Source organism: Amblyomma maculatum, chromosome 9 (assembly GCF_055883805.1).
Source record: "Amblyomma maculatum isolate TAMU_Amacu chromosome 9, ASM5588380v1, whole genome shotgun sequence".
NCBI classification, from domain to species: domain Eukaryota; kingdom Metazoa; phylum Arthropoda; class Arachnida; order Ixodida; family Ixodidae; genus Amblyomma; species Amblyomma maculatum.
Window position 1 is genome coordinate 114,207,921 of NC_139352.1, and position 21,612 is coordinate 114,229,532.

The 21,612-nt window shown below is 49.8% G+C and overlaps 2 protein-coding genes across 4 annotated transcripts in view; one reads left to right on the forward strand and one right to left on the reverse strand.

The window, feature by feature from the left end:
• Positions 1–21,612, reverse strand: part of Naus (cortactin binding protein N-terminal like nausicaa) — a 57,378-nt gene that overhangs the window by 20,032 nt on the left and 15,734 nt on the right. For all 3 annotated transcript variants that reach the window (XR_014700790.1, XM_084579416.1, XM_084579417.1), the window contains exon 7: positions 13,608–13,868. Coding sequence is in view for 2 of the 3 variants with exons in the window: in XM_084579416.1 (XP_084435542.1) it covers positions 13,608–13,868 (261 nt within the window). In the remaining variant the exon portion in view is untranslated. The remainder of the gene's footprint in view (positions 1–13,607; positions 13,869–21,612) is intronic.
• Positions 14,940–17,035, forward strand: LOC146180184 (uncharacterized). Its single transcript, XM_084579941.1, has one exon. The coding sequence runs from the start codon at positions 15,053–15,055 to the stop codon at positions 16,892–16,894; it is 1,842 nt and encodes a 613-aa protein (XP_084436067.1). The 5' UTR covers positions 14,940–15,052; the 3' UTR covers positions 16,895–17,035.

A 21,612-nucleotide genomic window follows, 5' to 3' on the forward strand; every position in this document is an offset into this window, starting at 1 on the left:
ACAATATGACCTATCATACATCTGTCTACCTCAGGAACGGCAAACGGCAAAAATCTAAAAATAAATACCACCAAATTTGCATTCAGTGACACAACACAAAGCGATGTGCGAAAGATACTGAGCAAATCAGACGAGTGAAATTTAATCAACTGATTGGGAAAAAATTTCCGCTTTATGGTTACATAGAGATCGGCAGCTCTGGATGAAAATGTGCATTGATCATAGGCTGATTTTTTTTTTTCATGCAGGAATATTAGTAAGAGCTAGTGGCGCAGTCCGCGAAGATGAGCATTAGTTGCGGAATATCTAGCTGCAGACAACTGGTGTCGACGTTGTCCATATAGATCTGACAACCACTTCGCTAAGAGATGTAGATGCGATTGTGCACGTTTTGGAAACTATGCAAGGCTCGTTGGACCTTTAACAGCGGAGGGACTGTCTGCTACAAACAGGACGGATTTCTTTTTAACGATAAAAGGGGTCTAAAGCTTTTGAAAAGGACGATTCAGAAAACATAAAGTGCACTACATTAAACCATAAAAAAAGTGCGCTTCGCGGCCGTAATTTGAAGAGGCTGGCTGATTCGTGCCGTTTTAGCCCGCAGAAAAAACAGAAACAAATTAACCAACTCAGGAAATGGGCGAAGAAAGTGCCAAAAGCTCTTATGAAAGTATACAAGACCTGTCAGGTTAGAATATATCCCAATAACAGGAGGCTGTCGATTCTTAATAAGTCGCCTCAAGCCTCGGGTTTAGATGGCATCAACTGTCAGAGGCTTCACACGTACGCCTCACCAAAGATTTTTTTGGGTGGCGTGCCTACTATTGCTCAAAACCATAATGATTATGAAAACATTAATTTGTATGGAACACGATGAAAAAGGAGTGAGCATAGCGAGCACGCACTCACTTCCAAGGCAACCTACCTAGATCACGTCGGAAAATCTAAAAATAAGGGTGACACTGATGCTCCGCCGTTAAGACGATATAGCGTTTCGCACATACAGACAATGCTTGGCACTTTTCATTTTTTTTTTTTTATTTTGACAATTTTTACTCACCGATACTTAGCACCTGCTAACATTGTCTTTTCATTCTGTGCAGTACACATCTTAATGCAGGTTTCATTTTTTCAACTATTTCAATTATTTAATTGATCAATTTGACACTCTGAAATTTACTTTTTAGCATCATAGAGCATTGGCTTCCATTCTGAGCATCCTGACATCATTGAACCCCCTTTTTCATATTTTTTTCAATTCCTTTAATTCCCCGCTCAATTAGCTTCAGTGATTTCGATAACTCACTATTGTCTACCACAAACCAATCGGTCATCAATAACTAGAACTACTAATTACCACGATACGATTTCTTTTACTCAGGCCCCCATTATTTCCGAAGCGCGGTGAGGACTATAATTACTACGCCGACAAATTTTCGACTGGAGTACTTGCATAACCTATCGCATAACACCTAACGCGACTGGCAAGACTGAAACACCGTTGAGTGTTGTAGCACGCGGTGTTACCTGTCATTGTTTGCACTTATACGTACATGTATATGTACGCAGGCATTAAAACCAAATGGCGAAATGCACACACAAAAAGGTGACTGTTCTGCCCAAAGCGATAACTATCGCAGACACCCATTTTCTTGTAAGCATTAAATGTCCTTACTGTCACGGCACTCAAGTTTATAAACCTATAAAGCGCAGATAATGAAGTCACAGAGCACGAGCAACGCTTCAGAGCAGTTCGGGAAGCAGAGTGGAGCGCGGCGCTTCTGTAGCAGACGACGCTCTTGCTTGGCGCAAAGGTCGACACTACCGCCGCGGTGACGGGAGCAGCGGCGGGCCGCTTGTTTCCTGCGGGCACGTTGAGGATATGCGGAACTGAAAAGGGTCTACAGTCGAATCCGGATATATCGAACCCGGATATATCGAATTTTGGTTACATCGAACTCGCGGAATATCCCATTGAAAATCCCATGTACAAGTATAGAAAAGCCGCGTCATGTATCGAACTCAATTTCACCGGTTGTTCGGTATATCGAACTCCACACCACGTACTGGAAAGTGTGCCTTCCCCAAAGACGATCGCATAACCCTCGGCCATTTGCCGTGTGATGTTTCAAGCCATGCGCGGAAGGAATGAGAGGAGACAGTTTGGCGACGGCTGGTCTGGACAGTGCTGCGCCCATTCCCTAAAGGCGCGCGCATCTGCAGTTATCGTTTCCCGTGCGCCAGCACATGTTTGCAAGCTATGTGCATGGATGTGCCCATTCTTTTGCCGAGCTATCTCTCTCCTTCCTCTCTCCCGGCCTTCGTTCGCAGTAGCACGCGCTACGCATGCGCCAAGCCAGCTCAAGCCCGTTTTCAGACAGAACGTCGGACGCTTTCTCCAACGTGTTTGAGAACCCAACCCTCTGCTCGCGGTGGCTGATGTGGGTATGGCGCCTGCGGACGTTAAGAAGCGGCAGATCTCTCTCTGGCTCTCTTTTTTTTTTTTTGCAAGAGTCGTTCACTTTTATCGACGCGTTGTAGGCGCGGCATAGCGTAAGATATGGCGGGTGCGGACGTTAAGAAGAGGCAGTTTCTTTTTTTTTTGGGGGGGGGGAGTCGTTTATCCTTGCAGTATGAATCAGCGAAAGCATGTGATCAGCTGCGATCATGACACCCGCCCCAAGCGCGGCGTGATAAATCGAACCAGGCTTGTGCAATAAAACCATCACGGGCACTCTGCCAAGTTCGCTCCCCGCCACCGCAGGAGCTATCAAAAGATAAACGCCCTGCGACATTATCACTGCGCAGCATCTTGGCACGCTGCCAAGAAATGAGCTGTGGATGAGATGACCGAAACCGAGTGGCGCGCGACATCGACTTGCAAGTGAAAACGCTCGCGATTTCTGCTGCCACGGTGGCTCGAGTGGCGAGAGGGACGCAGTTCCAGCAAGTTGGAAATTTTTCGCTCTGTCGCTGCCGCTTGTTGCTGAGATTGCTCAATCGCTTGCAAGTGAGCGAGCTGGCCTTAACGCTTTTTTTTTTTCAAATTCTCGGGTGCAAAAGTGGAGAGTGGGTTCATTATGCGAGTGGTTTGATTACGCGACAAATACGCTTTCGCATCGTAAGTACCGTCACAAACCGATTTCTGTAGTCAAATTATCGATATATCAAAATATTTCGCAATCCCCTTCGAGTTCGATATATCCAGGTTCGACTGTATAAACGTTGGCCAAAGCTATATAGTGTTCTAGAATTGAGAAGTGTGCCATCTGCCATCTGCCGCCGGCAAGCTGGTCGTTTCAGTGATGACCGCTCCGGGTGGCATGAGAGGGTGTTGTGTGTCAAAGGAGCGCTGAGTAGACAGCTGGGTGAACCACCTCTGTCACTACTAGTTCTTTGGACGCCGAAGGTGCGCAGCTATAAATTAGGTCGCTTTAGCTCCCACACGCTTGACTGTATCAAACCAATTCTGTGCATGAATAAAGGAACTAGATCCCTATAAAAGCGGTCATCGTCGGTGCAAATATGTATAAGCAGCAAGATACGTACAGCCAACATAAGATATAGATTGCCGATCAACTGACATACAACAGGAAGAAATTTCCTGCAACGTATTAGGTACTTTTATCCTCGAACGTTAATGGGAGGTCTAATGACGTATGTCTAACACATTTTTATGATGACACAGATATTTATTTTCGGACACACCAGTTTATGCGGGCTAGACTGAAGTTCTCTGTCGACACTCGCGCAGACTGAAAACGCAATGAAGGAAGGTTTAGGCTGAGCTAGCGCACTTTGTTTGCACCACATGTAAATAGAGGTATGCGAAAATTGCTTGGAAACAAAGTATGCCAGGGGCTGTTGAATACTTTATTTGAATGTGGGTGGATACATATGAACAGGCAGTTGCATACAAAACGAAATAGGTCAGCGAGAGTTCATACAAATGCACGAAAACGCACAGCAGACGACCTCAAAAACCAGCAGAAAAAACAATTCACGACTTAAGTGAATATAAATAAATAGTTCATATAAAGCACTACAGAACTAAATGAAAATGTCATGAACTACTAGAGCATGAACGAATTTAAGCAGCTTCATTTGAAAACACACAAGACACAGGCAGATTCATTAAATAGACTCCTCAAACGTGATTATTAACACCTCTTCAGCTTAAGTGCTTTATCTGGCCTGCTTTAGAGCTCTGCTCTTGGTTTAGTGACTTCACATAAAAAAACGGAATCGCATGAGGATGTAGAACTTCCCTATTTCTCTGTCATGGGTAGGACGTCCCAAGCTTGGGAACCTCTGCGCTTAGTAAAAACATCGCAAATTCACACATGCTATTTGCATCAATTTTCCTTGAGCTTAAAAAAAAAAAAAGAATAGAAAGAAAATTTTTTTGAAAGACTCTCCCAGCGTGTTCATGAGCTTTGCAAGCTCCGCAGATGAATAAAGAAGACCTATGTGGTCGACGTTTGGGATGAATTAATTTTCTTCTTTTTGTGCCACGCACGATTTGCTTGAAATGAGATACGCAGAACAAGTACTACATGTACTAGTACTTGCGCATGAACGTTCGAGCCACATATCCTGCAATATCAGCTATGAGACGGATTGAACTGTGCTATAGTGACGCACTTATAAGCATCTGGAGGAAGGACATTCAAAGTAGCTTCGACGTCCTCCAGCCTTCACTTGTCAACCAAGCAATCAAGCTCATCAACCGGACTTGAAAGAAGCTAGGTGGGTTCCAAGTAAGAAATTAAGAATTTTAGCATTACAATATCCTGTCTTTGGGGGCTTTGCTATGTTTTAAAATGCCAGAGCATTAATTGTCACTAAAAATTGAGCCAGTGTAGGATGATTGTTGCAGCCATTAAAGTGCCTCACAATGCCGAAAAGGTCTTCCAATTTGTCTTGGCTTTGCCTCAGTGTGAGGATATATGCAAAGCCGTATTTTGCAGATAAGTAGTCGATGAGGTCGACTGTTGACTGCAAAGTTACCCGAAGGTCTTCTGTAGTGCTGTTGCGTGGAAGAACGCGCACTGAGCAAGAAAAGAAAGAACAGAACAGAGAGCCTTCAATAAGAGGGGGCGGGGAGTGGTTGAAAGCCAAACGAGACGGACTGGAACTGTGACTGCGCTCTTTGCAGACACGTGTTTTCCTGCTTGACCAATCATCTCTCTTCACTCAACAATGCACCATGGTATGACAGAGAAGCAACGCGATACAACGGACACAGGAGACGAGCCACAGAGACAGACACCCTGAACGTTTTGTCCGTGGCGCGCGCAGTTCTGACGCGCTCCTGCGACTAACAGTGTCATCTACACTTTTCATTGCTCCGGCGGCCACCTCGCTCCCATTGCCAAGCGCTAAAGACGGCACACTTCTCTAAATTCTAAACAACTGTACCAAAGCCGCATCAACATCCAGCAGTTGCATTTCCTTTTTTTTTTTTTTTCAGTCTCTGGCATATTTGCCTTCACGTGCGCTCTTTCATTTAACCCATAATTTCTCATTAGCAATGAATAGCAGCACGTGGACGCAATTTACAGCAGCTATCCAGAAAAAGTTGGCTTTCACAGAAGCAAACGGCAATATTACCACTCGTTTAGCGCGCAGTTTGTCGTTTCATAAATGAGCTTGCAGGTATTGGTGTGAAGATCAGCCGTTCACGTGCAGCCTTTCAAGAAATGCTGTGTAAGCAACGTGTTTAATGGAACTATGTGACGCACTGTCGGAGGTGGTGAAGCGAAAGAGAGTTGCCTTCCGACCATACTGCTGAAAGTCTGCAGTGACATCGTAGCTCCAGTGATGCAGTCGATATTATAACTACAGTCGAACCCAAATATATCGAACCCGGATATATCGAATTTTGGTTATATCGAACTCATGGAATATCCCTTTGAAAATCCCATGTAAAAGTATAGGAAAGCCGCGTCATATATCGAACTCAATTTCACTGGTCGTTCGATATTGTCGCGTAAACAGCGACCTTTACAGTTGCGTCCGAGGTCCAAGGCGTGGAAAAGGTTCTACAAACAGCGTCAGAGTTCAGGCTCGAGGTTAGCACACTTCTTCCTCTCACACTTCTGCGCTTCTTTGTCGTCAACGCATGCTACATTAGCCCCCCCGTGCGAAAAGCATCGTCCCGATGCTATATTGAAAGAGGGACAGAGTAAAAGGGGCCGCTATCTGGCATGAAAAGGCTTCAAGCGGACCACGTGGACCACTTCAGAACGCTTGGGACGCCGGGGCTCTGGTTCCTCGTGCGGAACGACTTCATAGTCCAGTTCACTGACGCGTCGAAGGACGCGGTAGGGGCCGAAATAACGGCGCAAGAGTTTTTCGCTAAGTCCGCGTCGTCGAATGGGGTACCAAACCCAGACAAGGTCACCTGGCAGATAGTCTGCAGTCCGCCGCCGCAGGTTGTAGCGTTGTGCATCTCGGCCTTGCTGCTGCTGTATACGCACCCGTGCAAGTTGACGGGCCTCTTCGGCACGCTGTAGAAAAGAGGCGACATCATCATTTGGACCTTCGTCTATGTGGGGCAGCATGGCGTCGAGCGTGGTCGTCACTTGTCGGCCGTAAACTAGGCTGAATGGAGTCATGCTGGTAGTTTCCTGAACGGCGGTATTGTATGCAAATGTTACATACGGCAATACTTCGTCCCATGTCTTGTGATGGACGTCCACATACATTGACAACATATCGGCAATGGTCTTGTTCAAACGTTCTGTCAGGCCGTTTGTTTGCGGGTGGTATGCAGTCGTGCGACGATGATTGGTGCGACTAAGAACAAGGATATGCTGGATGAGCTCTGCAGAAAATGCAGCTCCTCTGTCAGTAATGAGTACTTCTGGTGCGCCATGTCTCAGGACAATTTGAAGAACGAAAAATTTCGCAACTTCAAAAGCGGTAGCACAAGGAAGAGCAGCGGTTTCTGCGTAGCGAGTCAGGTAGTCAGTAGCTACTATAATACACCTGTTCCCACAGGTGGAAGTAGGGAACGGTCCGAGCAAGTCCATCCCTATTAGCTGGAATGGTCTGGACGGTGGCGTAATGGGCTTTAAAAGACCGGCTGGCCTCAGAGGCGGAACCTTTCGACGTTGGCAGTCACGGCAACTTCGAACATAATGCGTTACATCGCTTGGCAAACGAGGCCAGTAATACCGTTCTTTAATTCTGGATATCGTCCGAGTGACTCCCAGGTGGCCGGATGTGGGTTCGTCGTGGCAGGCTTGAAAAATCTCATCCCTTAAGCTTGCTGGTACAACGAGGAGGTATTGGCGACTGTTGGCTGTAAAATTCTTCTTGACGAGAACGCCATCACGGAGACACAGAGAAGACAAAGTACGACGGAAAGGGCTAGGGACCATGCTGCCGGCACCCTGAAGAAAGTCGATTACCTGGCGAAGTTCGGGATCATTCCGTTGGGCATCGGCAAAATTGTCTGAACTAATTGCACTCAGAAATGCGTCGTCGTCACCTGAGGCGTCCGAAGCTGGTTGTACAGGAGCACGAGACAGGCAGTCAGCGTCTAAATGCTTACGACCTGACTTGTAGGTTACAGTGATGTCGTATTCTTGAAGTTGTAGGCTCCACCTGGCGAGACGTGCAGAAGGATCTTTAAGGCTTGTCAGCCAACAAAGCGCGTGATGGTCGGTCACCACTTTGAAGGGTCTGCTGTACAGGTATGGTCGAAGCTTCGAAATAGACCACACGATGGCCAGGCATTCCTTTTCAGTGGCAGAGTAGTTTGTCTCAGCCCTAGACAAAGCCCGACTAGCGTAGGCGATCACACGTTGTTCACTGTTCCGTATCTGTACTAGGACAGCGCCCAAACCGACATTGCTTGCATCCGTGTGGAGTTCGGTGTCTGCGGTTTCATCGAAATGTGCTAGAACTGGAGGTGACTGCAGGCGACGTTGAAGCTCCTGAAATGCGTCCATTTGCTGGTCGCCCCATGTGAACGGCATATCAGCCTTAGTAAGAAGTGTAAGGGGGGCGGCTATTTTAGAAAAGTTTTTCACGAAACGTCGATAATATGCACATAGTCCAAGAAAGCGTCGCACCTCTTTCTGGTCCCGCGGCGTCGGAAAATTGGCGATGGCAACTGTTTTTTCAGGATCCGGCAGAACTCCCGCTTGGTTCACGACATGGCCCAAAAACTTCAGCTCTTCATAAGCAAAATGGCATTTTTCGGCTTTCAGAGTGAGGCCCGACGTTTGGATGGCGTCTAGTACTGCGTCTAGGCGACGGAGGTGCTCCTCGAAATTCGGGGCAAACACAATTACATCGTCCAAGTATACAAGACATGTCGTCCACTTCAGATCTCCAAGAACGCTGTCCATGAGTCTCTGAAAGGTTGCGGGCGCGGAGCAAAGGCCGAAGGGCATGACTTGGAATTCGTATAGCCCGTCAGGTGTAATGAAAGCAGTCTTTTCGCGGTCCCTTTCATCGACCTCTATCTGCCAGTATCCAGACTTGAGATCCATGGAGGAGAAGTATCTTGTGTTGCACAGACGATCTAAGGCGTCATCTATTCTGGGCAAAGGGTAAACATCTTTTTTCGTAACGTTGTTCAGTCGGCGATAGTCTACGCAGAAACGAAGTGTGCCATCTTTTTTCTTCACAAGTACCACAGGTGCAGCCCAGGGGCTGCGGGAAGGGTGAATGACATCGTTATCGAGCATTTCCTTCACTTGGTCTCGGATGGCAGTACGTTCTTTAGGGGAAACTCGATAAGGCGACTGGCGGAGTGGTCGAACAGTTTCGTCTGTAATGACGCGGTGCTTTGCAAGGTGGGTTCGACCGACGCGTGATGATTTGGCAAATGCATTAGAGTAGCGACGGAGGAGGCGCCGTAGTTTCTCTCGATACTTTCGAGGTAAGGCCGGGTTTATATCGTACAGAGGTTCAGTGTTGTCGGAGGGTTCTGTTGCTGAAGCGCTGGTGAAATTGCATTCATAACTAGTGTCAGTTATGGCGTCGAGATATGCGACAGTTGTCCCTCTGTTCAGATGTTGATGTTCATTGCTGAAGTTCGTGAGAAGAACATCAACTTTGCCATTTTCAACAAAAACAACTGCCCTGGCAACGGCGATGCCTCTTTCAATAAGCAGTTTCTGTTTTGTCTCGACGACGCCTTCTGTATCTTGGATTGGGAGGGAACCCACGGAGACCATAATGCTTGAACGTGGGGGCACACTAACATGGTCATCAATAATGTGGAGTGCAGCGGGGAGCAGGCTGTTGGATTTGATAGCATTCTCAACTGAAAATCTCACGGACTTATTCTGCAGATCGATAATGGCGCCATTTTCGGTTAAAAAGTCCATACCGAGGACACGGGAACACTGAGCCAATACGATGAACGTCGCCAGAAAAGTTTGCCCTTGTACAGTGATCCTCGACGTGCACACTCCCGTGGGCATAATTAAATGTCCGCCAGCTGTGCGTATTTGCGGGCCACCCCATGATGTTGTGACCTTTCTGAGAGCTTTGGCGAAGTGTGCACTTAGAATTGAATAATCAGCGCCAGTGTCGACTAGAGCAGTGACGTCTACGCCATCAACGGAGATCTGCAGGTCGGCAGTTTGTTGTGTCGGGCGGCGACAGCTTCGTGGGGTTCGGTCTCGACTTCGATGCTCTGAAGGAGTGGTGGGGCGACTGTCGGCGTCGTGGTTACGTTGAGGATCAGCGGAATTTCGTAGCGGCGTCGATTCTGCTGGTGGCCGTATGTAACGAACTGTAGTTTGCAGTGAAGAACTGTCGTGGGTCTGTGGAGGATCTTGAAATTTTCGCACTGTAGCAGCCGCACCTCCAGAGGCTGCTGCATCTAGTCTCCCCTATGGGGACTTTGGAGTTGCTCCTGGCGTCCAGGAGAGCTGTAACGGCGAGGCGACGGCGATCGGAGGCGGCTTGGGCCTGTGTTGGAACGCGAAATGTATTCTGCGATTTCGCGTGGCTGCTGACCAGGCAACGGACGACGGGCATCAAAAGAAAACCCACGGAGGCCGAGTTCCCTGTAGGGGCAGCGGCGACACAGGTGTCCAGCTTCGCCGCAATGGTAGCACAACGGTTGGTGATCGGGCGTTCGCCAGATATCGGTCCTTCGGCGGCGTACGCTCGGCCGTGAAGACACATGGGCGACCGGTGCGCGAGGCTCATAGGATGCTGTTGAAGGCGGCAGGTAGCGGCTGGTGACCGCGGCGTAGCTCAGGGTCTGGGGCAGCGGTGTAGCTACGACGGGTTCAGGCGCGGCGACGGGTGCGGGCCCGGTGGCGGGTGCGTGCACGGTGACGGGTGCGGGAACGCCCAGCGCCTGTTGTACTTCCTCACGGATGATATCAAAAACTGTGGCAACCTGTGGCTGTGGAGGAATCCGCAGGTATTTGGCCACCTCTTCCCGGACTATCGCCCGGATCGTATCATGCAGCGATTCTGACGAAAACTGTACGGCTTCACCTGCACTCGCGGCGTTCATAGACACTGTAGTGCGCTGGTATTGCCGGGCGCGCATCTCAAGTGCCTTCTCGATGGTAGACGCCTCACTTATGAATTCGGCGACAGTTGTTGGTGGACTTCGCACCAGGCCTGCAAATAACTGCTCTTTAACACCTTGCATCAAAAAGCGCACTTTTTTCTCTTCCGACATGGTTGGGTCCGCGCGTCGAAAGAGTCGCTTCATCTCTTCGGCGTAGGCCGTAACAGTTTCATTCGGATGTTGTATACGGCTATTTAAAAGCAATTGCGCTTTTTCCTTGCGAAGCGTGTTGGTAAACATACGCAAGAATTCTGCCTTGAATGTATCCCACGTTCGGAGTCCGGCTTCTTGATTTTCGAACCATGTCCTCGCAGAATCCTCCAGTGCGAAGTAGACATGGCGAAGCTTCGAGTCAGCGTTCCAGGCGTTGAAGGCAGCCACCCGGTCGAACTGCTCCAGCCAGTCTTCAGCATCCTCATGTGGCAGACCGTGGAAATGTGGTGGATCCCGCTGGTGGTTGAGCAGGACAGGAGTTGTCAATACCGGGGGATTCATCGCGCTGAGAGAAACGCTCCTTGTTGGTCTGTGGTCAGGGAGAGGACCACACTCGGGAGGCAGACCTTGCAGTCGGCGGCTGCTCTGGTGTACTGGGGTCTCCACCTTAGGGGTGCGTCCTGGGCTTGTAGGGGGCGTCCGGCTCATGAAAATCGTACCCCGCAGCTCCACCAGATGTCGCGTAAACAGCGACCTTTACAGTTGCGTCCGAGGTCCAAGGCGTGGCAAAGGTTCTACAAACAGCGTCAGAGTTCAGGCTCGAGGTTAGCACACTTCTTCCTCTCACACTTCTGCGCTTCTTTGTCGTCAACGCATGCTACAATAGATCGAACTACGCACCACGCACTGGAAAGTGTGCCTGCCCCAAAGACGATCGCATCACCCTCGGCCGTTTGCCGCATGACGTTTTCAAGCCACGCGTGGAAGGAATGAGAAGGAGCAGTTCGGCGACGGCTGGTCTAGGGCAGCGTCGCGCCCATTCCCCAAAGGCGCGCGCATCTGCGGTTATCGTTTCCAGCGTGCCAACATGTGACAACATGCCAACATGTGCGATAGAGCGAAACATTCTTTTGCCGAGCTATCTCTCTCCTTCATCTCTCCTGGCCTTCGTTCACAGTAGCATGCGCTACGCATGCGCCAAGCCAGCTCAGCCCGTTTTCAGACAGAACGTCAGACGCTTTCTCCAGCGTGGGTTGGGAACCCTCTGCGCGCGGCGACTGACGTGGCTATGGCACCTGCAGACGTTAAAAAGTGGCAGATCTCTCTCTCTCTCTCTTTTTTTTTGCGAGAGTCGTCCATTTTTATCGCTGTGCTGTACGGGCGGGCGGCGTAGCGTGAGATATGGCAGCTGCAAACGTTACGAAACGGCCTTTTTTTTTTTTTTTCTCGGGAGGAGTCGTTTATCCTTGCATGTATGAATCAACGAAAGCAAGCGGTCAGCTGCAATCATGACACTGGTTTTTAGCATTTTTCGCTTCAAACAGCATTTAGCTATCACGCTTTCCTATGATTTTGCGGAAGTGGACTACGCCCGCCCCAAGTGCGGCGTGATAAATCGAACCAGGCTTGTGCAGTCAAGCCGTCAAGCCATCAAGGGCACTCTGCCAAGTTCGCTCCCCGCCACCGCAGGAGCTATCAAAAGATAAACACGCTGCAATGTTATCGCTGCGAAGCATCTTGGCACGCTGCCAAGAAATGAGCTGTGGATGAGATGACCGAAACGAAACGGAGTGACGCACGCCATCCACATGCAAGCAAAAACGCTCGCGATTTCTGCCGCGGCGACAGAGAAACCTTGTTTTGAGCTGCCGCGGTGGCTCGAGCGGCGAGAGGGAAGCAGTTCCAACAAGTTGGAAATTTTTCGCTCTGTCGCTGCTACTCGTCGCTGAGATCGCTCAATCGCTTGCATGTGAGCGAGCTGGCCTTAACACTTTTTTTTTTTCAAATTCTCAGGTGCAAAAGTGGAGGGTGGGTTCATTATGGGAGTGGGCTGATTACGCGACAAATATGGTATCGTTTTTTCGGATCATAAGTGCCGTCACAAGCCGATTTCTGTATATTGAATTATCGATATATCGAACTATTTCGCGATCCCCTTCGAGTTGGATATACCCGGTTCGACTGTACTATATGCGCTGCAGCAATTTTTTTTGTTTTATTTTCTTTTTGTTCTTTTTTTTTTTTTTTCAAGGTAAGGGGGTCAACTGACATTTCCAGTCGACCTATGTACAATTTATACGGTATATCACATACTCAGAAACTGAAGTTTGCGAAGTGTTAACTGCTGCCAGGCCGCCAAATGCAAAAGTTCACACGTGCAGTTGGTAACCGGTCACATCGGTTTTTCTTTTAGAGCGTCAGCTGTGAAAGAACTTTGTGAGGCAGCTATGCCATTCACACAAAATGCTGTCACTGGTTATGTCATCGGTCATGTAAGACAATGCCACTGGTAACATGACCCATGGGTAGGTAGCCCATGTGGGCATTGAGGCCATATCAATTTCTCAATGGCCTTCACAGCAGAAGTTAAATCTCATTTCACATGACACAAATCTCAAATTTTTAGCACCCTCAACACTGAGACGCAAAAAAAGAAAGAGTAAGCAAATAATAATAATAATAAAAGAAAACTTTTACAGTACCGCAGAATCTTCGCTGGAGAAATGCGAAAATATGAGCGTTGTTGGTGCTGTTGTTGCGCCACTAGAGGCATCGTCATTTAAAAATGTTTTAAATGTTCGTAAATTTAATTGTTAAAATTTTGGTTTCATTTTTAAATATTTTCATTTTGTTATTTCCCTCAATGCCCTCCAGCGTCCTTATGCTAGACAGAGAGAACCATGGACACATTCACAGGAAGTTGGTGTAGACTGGTGGTTAGGGTGCTCGGCTGGGACAAGCAAGGATGGTGGTTCGACTCCTGGCGTGGACATGATTTTTTTTTTTTTCTCTCAAGCGTGAGTTCATGAGGCCATGCTCTGGTGACATGCACTGATGACAGTTGAAGCCACTCATGAGCCACATTAAACATGTCCCTTAAGGCTCACCCACCCACCTGTGGCACAGTTGGGGCCTTGGCGACCGGGGGCGGAGCCTTAGGCCCAACTGCTACGCCCCTGGGAGGTGTCGGGGTGGGCACGGCTGCCCTGACGGTGGGTGCAGGGGCGCTGGCAGGAGTAACCACGGTGGCACTGCGGACACCCTCACCGAGGGGAGGGGGTGCAGGTGCTGGTGGTGGCACGAGACGCTCCGCCTCCTGCCGTAGTCGCTCCAGCTCCGCCTGCTGCTGCACGTTCTGTGCCTTCAGCTCTGACATCTGCATGCATACAGTACATTCTCGATGTAACGAAATTCAATTTAACGAAATCCCCGATGTAACAAAGTAGTTCAGTTTTGGTAACTTTGGGCGCATAGAACACAATGTATTTTCAGCCCCCCTATAATGAAGTAAATTTCGCCGAACTTTCAATGTAACGAAATTTAGTTGAAGACTCAATGCCTGAACAAAGGTGTACCACGATCCTGAGTGGTTGACAGCAGCGCCCATCAAAGCGCCTGAAAGTAAGCGCAGTGCGGCCAAGGTGGGTTGACCTTGACGCGGTGGCGCAGAAGAGCCGAGCACGCTTAAAAATGCGATGATGATGATGATACGTGGCATACGCTGCGCCATCTGATGTACTACGGGGGAGACGGAAACATGGTGTTGAACAACTCCACTAGGTGGCACGAGCATCGGCCCAGTTTAGGCACCGCAACGCAGCATGCAGGCTTCCTACCCAGTTTACGCCTATTTTTTGCGCAGCGCATGTCGGCGTGCAGCGTGTGTGCATTTGTTGTCACATTGTCGCATAACTGGTGACCTGTCCCTCGTCGTCGTCGTAGTCGCGACGCTTGTCTGGCGACTCCGTAGTACTTGCGAGTGGGCTAATTGGATAGACGACTCCGAAGACCTCTGGCGCTGCATGTTTATACACAAACACAACACACACACAAGAGAATTAAGGGGAGATGCGGGTGAAAAAACCGCGATTTTTTTCGAAAAAGTCGATTTTGTGTTTTCTCGCGTTTTGTATTCCTCAAAGCCTCTTCTTTTATGTATAAAAAAATCAAAGCCGAGGATCAACGGGAAGTTATTAAAAAATGCAATTAAAGCACTCGCGGTGGCTCGTGAAAGTGCAGATTTGACCGCATTTCGGGTACGCGGCATTTTGCACTACGGCGTCGCCCGCTTTTGAATTTTCGTGGGGAAGTAGGCCCAACCTTCTTCTCCCAGAAGCCGCATCGGCAGCGGCGCTCCTGATCAAAATAATAAAAAAAAAGGTTCTTTCCAGCCGAAGTCGACCGCTGCGACTGGCCCTTTAAATCACATAGTATGATTGGAGCGCCGCCATTGGCCACGAGCATTCCACCGCGCTGGCGAACGCAGACGCTCTTTCTTCGTTCTGCAGTCATCGAGACGCGCACCAACGCTACTGTCCGAGTTTTTATTCTTTCTACGCCATGGATACAAGCGAGAAACGTGATTTTCGCTCACGCAAGTTCCTGACGAGGCATCAGTACAAAGGAAGACGCCCCAAGCGCAAGCAGAGAGCTCCGGGGACGGAAGGTACGTCTGCCGCTAGGCCTAACTGCGGCAACGGGGCCGCACCCGATTTAGATGCCGCAAGCTTTATCCGGAGCGTCGATGACTTTGTCAGTGCATCTGAGAAGAAGATAAAGATGTTTCATGGCGATAACAAGTGCGCAGACGAGCGCGGAAGCGCAGTTGTGTGCGAGATCGGCATGATAAGCGACCTCGTCAGCGGCGCGGCGTGCCCGGCCTGCGGACGATGCGATCTCTCGGTCAGAGAATCGGCCGGGAAAAGAAAAGGACTGGCATCATTTTTGGAGCTGTACTGCAGAAATGACGCATGTGCAACAACCGTCGTTTCTTCGGCGTATACTTCAAGCCGCGCATCTCGATCGTGCAACAGTGATGACAAGTGCGCCCGCGGCAGTGCAAGGGATACCTTCGCCGTGAACGTAAAGTCGGTGGTCGCAGCACGCGCGATCGGCGTTGGACATGAACAGCTTTTGCGGTTTTGCGCGATTATGGGCATTGCAAAGCCAATGCATCATAAGGCTTTTAATGCTATCAGCAAAAAAGTGCACGCTGCCGTGACAAAAGCTGCCGCTGAAAACCTCAAACAAGCCAGGCAGCTGACTGCAGGTGAGGCAGGATGCACGAACGTCGCGGTCATGTTCGACGGAACGTGGCAGAAAAGAGGCCACAAAAGCCACAATGGTGTGGGTACAGCTATCTCACTTCTGACAGGGCTGTGCTTGGACTATGAAGTCCTCTCCAATTACTGCCTAAGCTGTAGCAGACACAAGGCACTGGATGATAACGAAGAAGAAATTTGGAAGGCCTTTCACACACCTGTGTGTGAGAAAAACACAACCTGCTCGGCACACGCAATGGAGACCGAGGCTGCCCTAAGAATCTGGAAGAGGACAGACCTGTATGCCACACCTCTCCAGTTCACAACTTTCCTGTCTGAAGGGGACAGCAAAGCCTATGCTGCCGTAGCAGAGCTGGGTATCTATGGCAGTATTCCTGTGCAAAAGGAAGATTGCACAAGCCATGTTGCAAAGAGACTGGGCACTGCACTGCGGAAGATGAAGTTTCCAAGAGGAGAGAAGCTGAAAGATGGTACCATCCACAAGCTGCAAGGCTATTTCCAAGTGGCAATCGCCAGCAACAGAGGGAATGTAAGAGATATGTATTGTGCTGTCTGGGCATTGTACTTTCATTCCTGCTCAAGGGATGGTGCCAGCAGCCACAAATTTTGCCCAGACGGAGAGATGTCTTGGTGCAAGCATAAGCGGGCAATAGCTTTGGGTCAGTCAGCACCAGTGCACACTCCCATCCTGAGCGTTCCCCAAGGCAAGGCTGTGCTGCCAGTGTACAAAAGATTGACAGATGAGAAGCTGCTCCAGCGCTGTGTTAAAGGACAAACACAAAACGCAGCAGAATCGCTGAATAGCAAGATATGGCTACTGTGCCCCAAGACAAAGTTTGCAACACGAACTGTAGTTGAGACGGCGCCAGCAATCGCAGTTCTTTGGTTCAACAAAGGACACACAGGTTTCGAGGAGGTGCTACAGGAGCTTGGCATCCTCCCATCAAAGGAACTGCTTTCTCTAAGCAAGGAAGCTGACAGGAGGTGTATCTCAAGTATGTTCTCAAAGGCAACTGCGGAGGCTAGGGCCCATCGCCGCAGTGCAACGAAGAAGGCCCGTATGGAGGAGTCTGCTCGCAGGGATTGTGAGGGGGCAACCTATGGGGCTGGTGCCTTCTAACTTTGTATATATCTTTGAGACACTCTACCTGACATTCTGTGTAAATTTCATCAGTATATACTGACTAGTGTTTTAGTAAACATGTTTTTTAACTTTCAAATTCGTTTTTCTCTGTTCCTCATTTTGTCCCATTTTTGGAGTTTGTGCACTAAAATTTGACCATTTACATTGTCCAATCACAATGAAACTTGGCATGCTTATGCTTTAGAATGTGCTGAATTCAAACAAACAACTTTCAGACCTTTTATCAAACTTATTCAATGAGATAATTTTAAAAGTTTATTTGTTGGGAGTGGTAAAAGTGATACTTCAGATTTAAATTTTTTTTCTAGAAAAAAAAAAACAGTAATGGAACACTATATTTATATGCTTTATTGACTTCTACTATTCATTTGGAGCAATATGAGCTATTTTTCGGTGTTCTGTTGGGCTCCCTGTTGTCACCCAAGTGTGCACAAACATGCATTGTTTTTACAGTTGTGTGGTATGTAAACAAAGAACCAAATGAGCTATCAAAAAATTAAAAGCAGATTTGAAAAGAGGAGCTCGAACTCTTTAAATGATGAAAGTTTCATTCAGCTGTGACAAAAATTAAAGAAAATGTTTTTCCGAGTAGCATCTCCCCTTAAGCCAAGACGTTCACACCAACGATGCGCTCGCTACCAACTGCCTTTTATTTGTGATACGAAGAAGAATGCATCAAAAAAACGCTCAACTGGAAGGAGGTGATACTGCTTCTTTCGGACAATGTGACAAGAAGTTAGACGCAATTTGTCATTATTTACATTTTATTTTCGTTTAATTTTTCCTTCTGAATTCTTTCGCATTTTTTTCTGAATCTTTTGTTTCCTTCTTCTTCTTATTGTAACCCTTTGTTTTCTGTGATGCATTCTTCTTCTTCATATCACAAATAACAGGCAGTTGGTAGCGAGCGCATCATCGGTGTGAACGTCTTGGTTTAATTCTCTTGTGTCTGTGTTGTGTTTATGTATAACCACGCAGCGCCAGAGGTCTTCGGAGGCGCGGAGACTCCGTTCCAGCAGCATGAGTGGTAAACGAGAAGTGCTCTCTCTAGAAGTGAAGGCCAGCATACTGGATGCCGTCGCGAAGGGTGAAAAGAAGAAAGATGTCGCCACAAAGTTCGGGATACCACTAAGCTTGCTCTCCACGATTTTGAGCTCCAAGGAATCCATCATCGACTCCTTAAAAAAGGGGACAAGCAACCAGCGGAAAAGGTTGAAGGCAGCGACCTATGATGGCGTGGATAACGCCGTTTTCAAGTGGTTCATGTCAACCTGGGCACTGCGCCAGGATTGGAGTCGCCATGTATCCACGGGTGGAAGCCCTGTTTGACCTTGAATAGCAACTGCTTCAGCCACGCGCTGCAGCGGCGCCGAACAGATGGTTGTGGGATTCGGGCTTGCTGTGGCTGCCCTTTGCGCGGCCGTCGCCCGCTCCCCTGTTGTTCTCCTCTTTCCCTTGCTCCCGCCTGAGGCGGCGGAGAGATGTCCGGACGACTTGTCACTGTCGCTCGGCCACAGCTCTGCCCTGGCGTCCCAGTGGCTGTTCTCATTGGCGCCTTTTGGCGGGAATACGGCACCGCTTAGACAGCCGCGCTCGCGCGACCCTCCGAGTGGGGTGCAAGAGACCCTTCAGAGACATCGCAAGGTGCGTACGCTACTGTTCTTGTCTGCCGGCCTTTGTCCGCGCAGACCAGTGTGTACTCGAGTTCGTCCGCTCCGGGTCGTACCTGAGAGCGCAGCTCAAGCCTGTCGATCGTGATCCAACAATCCGCGACAGGCGTACCTTGCGGTGGTTGCCCACTCTCTCTCAAACGAACCCTTTGGTCACCGCGAGAGAGATCACAGCACGCCTTTGCGTGCTTGCGGTGCGCACTCTGTGTCACTTCGTGTGCGCAGAGGAGCCTTGCTCCTCGTGCGCTCCCGGGACATGGTGACTGAGTATGTGTGTGTATGTGCGTTTGTATATATATATATATGTGTGTGCGTGTGTGTGTGTGCCGCTGGAGGATGGCGTTTCAATAAACGTCTCCTTTGTGAACTTGGAGGCTTGTGTTCTTGCAGCGAAGTGCTCTCCTCCCTGTGGAGGTTGAGTGCGCGCTGTGGTGTTTTAGTGTCACGTGGTGACGGCTGATCGGGACTTCGGCTCGCGCGACGCTCGAATCCGCGGTGGTTGGTGGCCCATGCCCACGTAGAAACCACAACTGGCACCCAACGTGAATTTTCCTCGGCTCCATGAGTCGTTGGACAGCACATCGGCTGAGCCAGTCGCCTTGAAGATCAAGCTTGGGCGCCATGCCTGCCGCCCCCTGCGCGGCACTCGGCAAAGGCACTGAAACACGCTACATGGTTCTTCGGACCACCCTGCGGAGCGACCGTTGACCATATGCCTCCGCTGTTTCAGCTTTACCCCGTTGCGAAAGCAATGTGCGCGACGCCGCCGCTGCCGGCATCTCTGCACAACAGCACCCATACTCTGATGGCAGTCGTTTCTGTTCGGGGAACGGCGAGGCGTCGGCCGGGCTCCCTCTGGAAACCGCACCGACAGCACGCTCAGTTGGCTGATGCGGCTCCGTGAACCTGCGAGCCGGCTGGCACGCCATTTTCTCCTGATAGAGCATTTCGACTTTTCAGTGCAGTATCGAAAGGAAAGAACGAACCTAATAGCTGACCCGCTATTCAGTGCCCCACTCGCCCGCGGCGTCCTTACACCGGCAAGCAGGGGGCGAAACAGCGGGCGAGCCGCCGATCGGCACGAAGGGGACGCCCGCAAACGAGTTCCCCCATTCCGCTATCCAGTAAGCAGCGCTCCGCAAAGCAGGCGAGGGCGGAAGCTCTTTGTGAGCACCTCTGAGACGCCGATGCCAGCAGAAGGTTTGCTGCGAACCTGCGGTGGGACGAAACCAGGCTCTCCTTTAGGATGACTGGGATCGTTTTCAGCCATGAAGGGCTATGACGGTCCAGCAAAATGATCCATTTTGTCGCGATGTCAGCGACAGTCTCTAGGAGATGAAGCACCGTTACGCTGCTTGTATTGCAGCGGGCGCAGCGCCATTACGCTACTTGTATTGAGCGGGCGCAGGGGGGCACGAGCCAGCGTGTGTCGCGGCGTGCCCCGGGGATTCATATTTGCTGGGCCATGACGGGCTCGCGCTGAAATACATAGCCACAGATGATGAGTCCATGAACCATTTGAAGTAGCTATTCCACAATGTCTGAGAGGCTCTCTGTTGCGTTTCTCTCACGACAAACCATTGGCTGGTCATCTGAGTGGCTCCAAGGTTTTAAGAAACTGAGCCAATGGGTGACTGCAGCCCGGCATGAAGCGCGACATTTTCCGCTGTTGCCGTTCCTGCCATGTCTGTCAAATGGAGAAGTCGAAGGGTGGCAAGCCACCGGAAAAGACGAAATCAAGTGACAGTGTGCGTCCGTGGCAGATGGCCACCTACGATTTCATGGGGCATTTCCCAAGTAACAAGCAGGGGCTCACTGCTGGAGAATCCCCCAACGGGAAATGCCAGCCGTGCCTACATCGCAGACCTGAAGGCCTATGCGCAACGGTCTGCCTTTGCGCTGGTGCCCATTGTCACCACAGGCAACTGCCAAGGCACACCCGATGCGGTGGAACGCAGCCGTGCCCCGCACCGGTACAATGTGAGGCGACGTTCACCTGTGTGATTGATGCCAGATGGCGGGCCTTTTCTGCAACCGAAGGCATACCGCCTCACCGAGCAAGCTTTCTCGTCGAACCCTACCCGGAAGCAAGGTTGGTCCTCCCCTTTTCTGGCAGCTCAGTTCCAGCATGTGTGCTTTATTATTTTTTGTGTGTGTGTGTGTCTTTTTTCACATTTTTCGCTTTCTTCTGTTTTCGTTCTTGCTTCCTATTTTGTAAATATTGTACAGTGAGTGTCTTCTTTTGTACAGTGCGTCTTTTCTCTCCTCTTTCTGCTTGAACTTCCGAGTGTTTCTCATTAGGCAGCCCCGTCTCGCGGCTGTTCCTGCGTGTGTGGAGGAGATGCTGGGGATGTTTGGGGATGGGGAGCGTGGACGATGCCCCCTTTCACGGCCGCCGCCACTGCGAAGGTGTTTGGAACAGGTCCGCCTCTGAAGGTCGGCGCCCCCCTTTGTGTGGTGTGTGTGTGTGTGGCTGCGGCTGTGCGAGCGCGTGCCAAGAGCGGAGGCAACGACGTTGTGCCATGTGTGTTTGCCGGCGTGTGCTGAGCGTGGTGGAAAAAGCCCCACACAGTCGCCACATGAGCCCCTTGGATCGCCGCGGAGTTTCCACGCCTGGGCTCCTTCGGCGCATTCGTTGTCCCTGCATCTAACCTGTAGCGCCACCGAAGGAGATTGTCTGCAGCCGACAATTGCCAACTGGCCAACGAGAAGTCGACGTGCGGTGGGTCACCGGTCATCGCTGGGTCCCTGAGCTGCACCAACGAACTTTGGGGCTTCTGTACATAGTTGTTGTTACTTCGCCTTCAGAACTTTGTGGAACTTTGTACATTATTCTTCATGCCATCTTGTTATCTTGTTTTGTGTGCGCTTTTTTTTTTTTTTAGTGTGTGTTTTTCTTGTGTGTTCATCTTTTTGAGATCTTTTTTGGGCTGGAACTGAAGCGTAGTTTACTTGTTGCGTGAGGATAGCATTCTTTTCTTCATGCTAGGGACCTGCCGCATGCTTTCGCTGATGGGTAGGAGG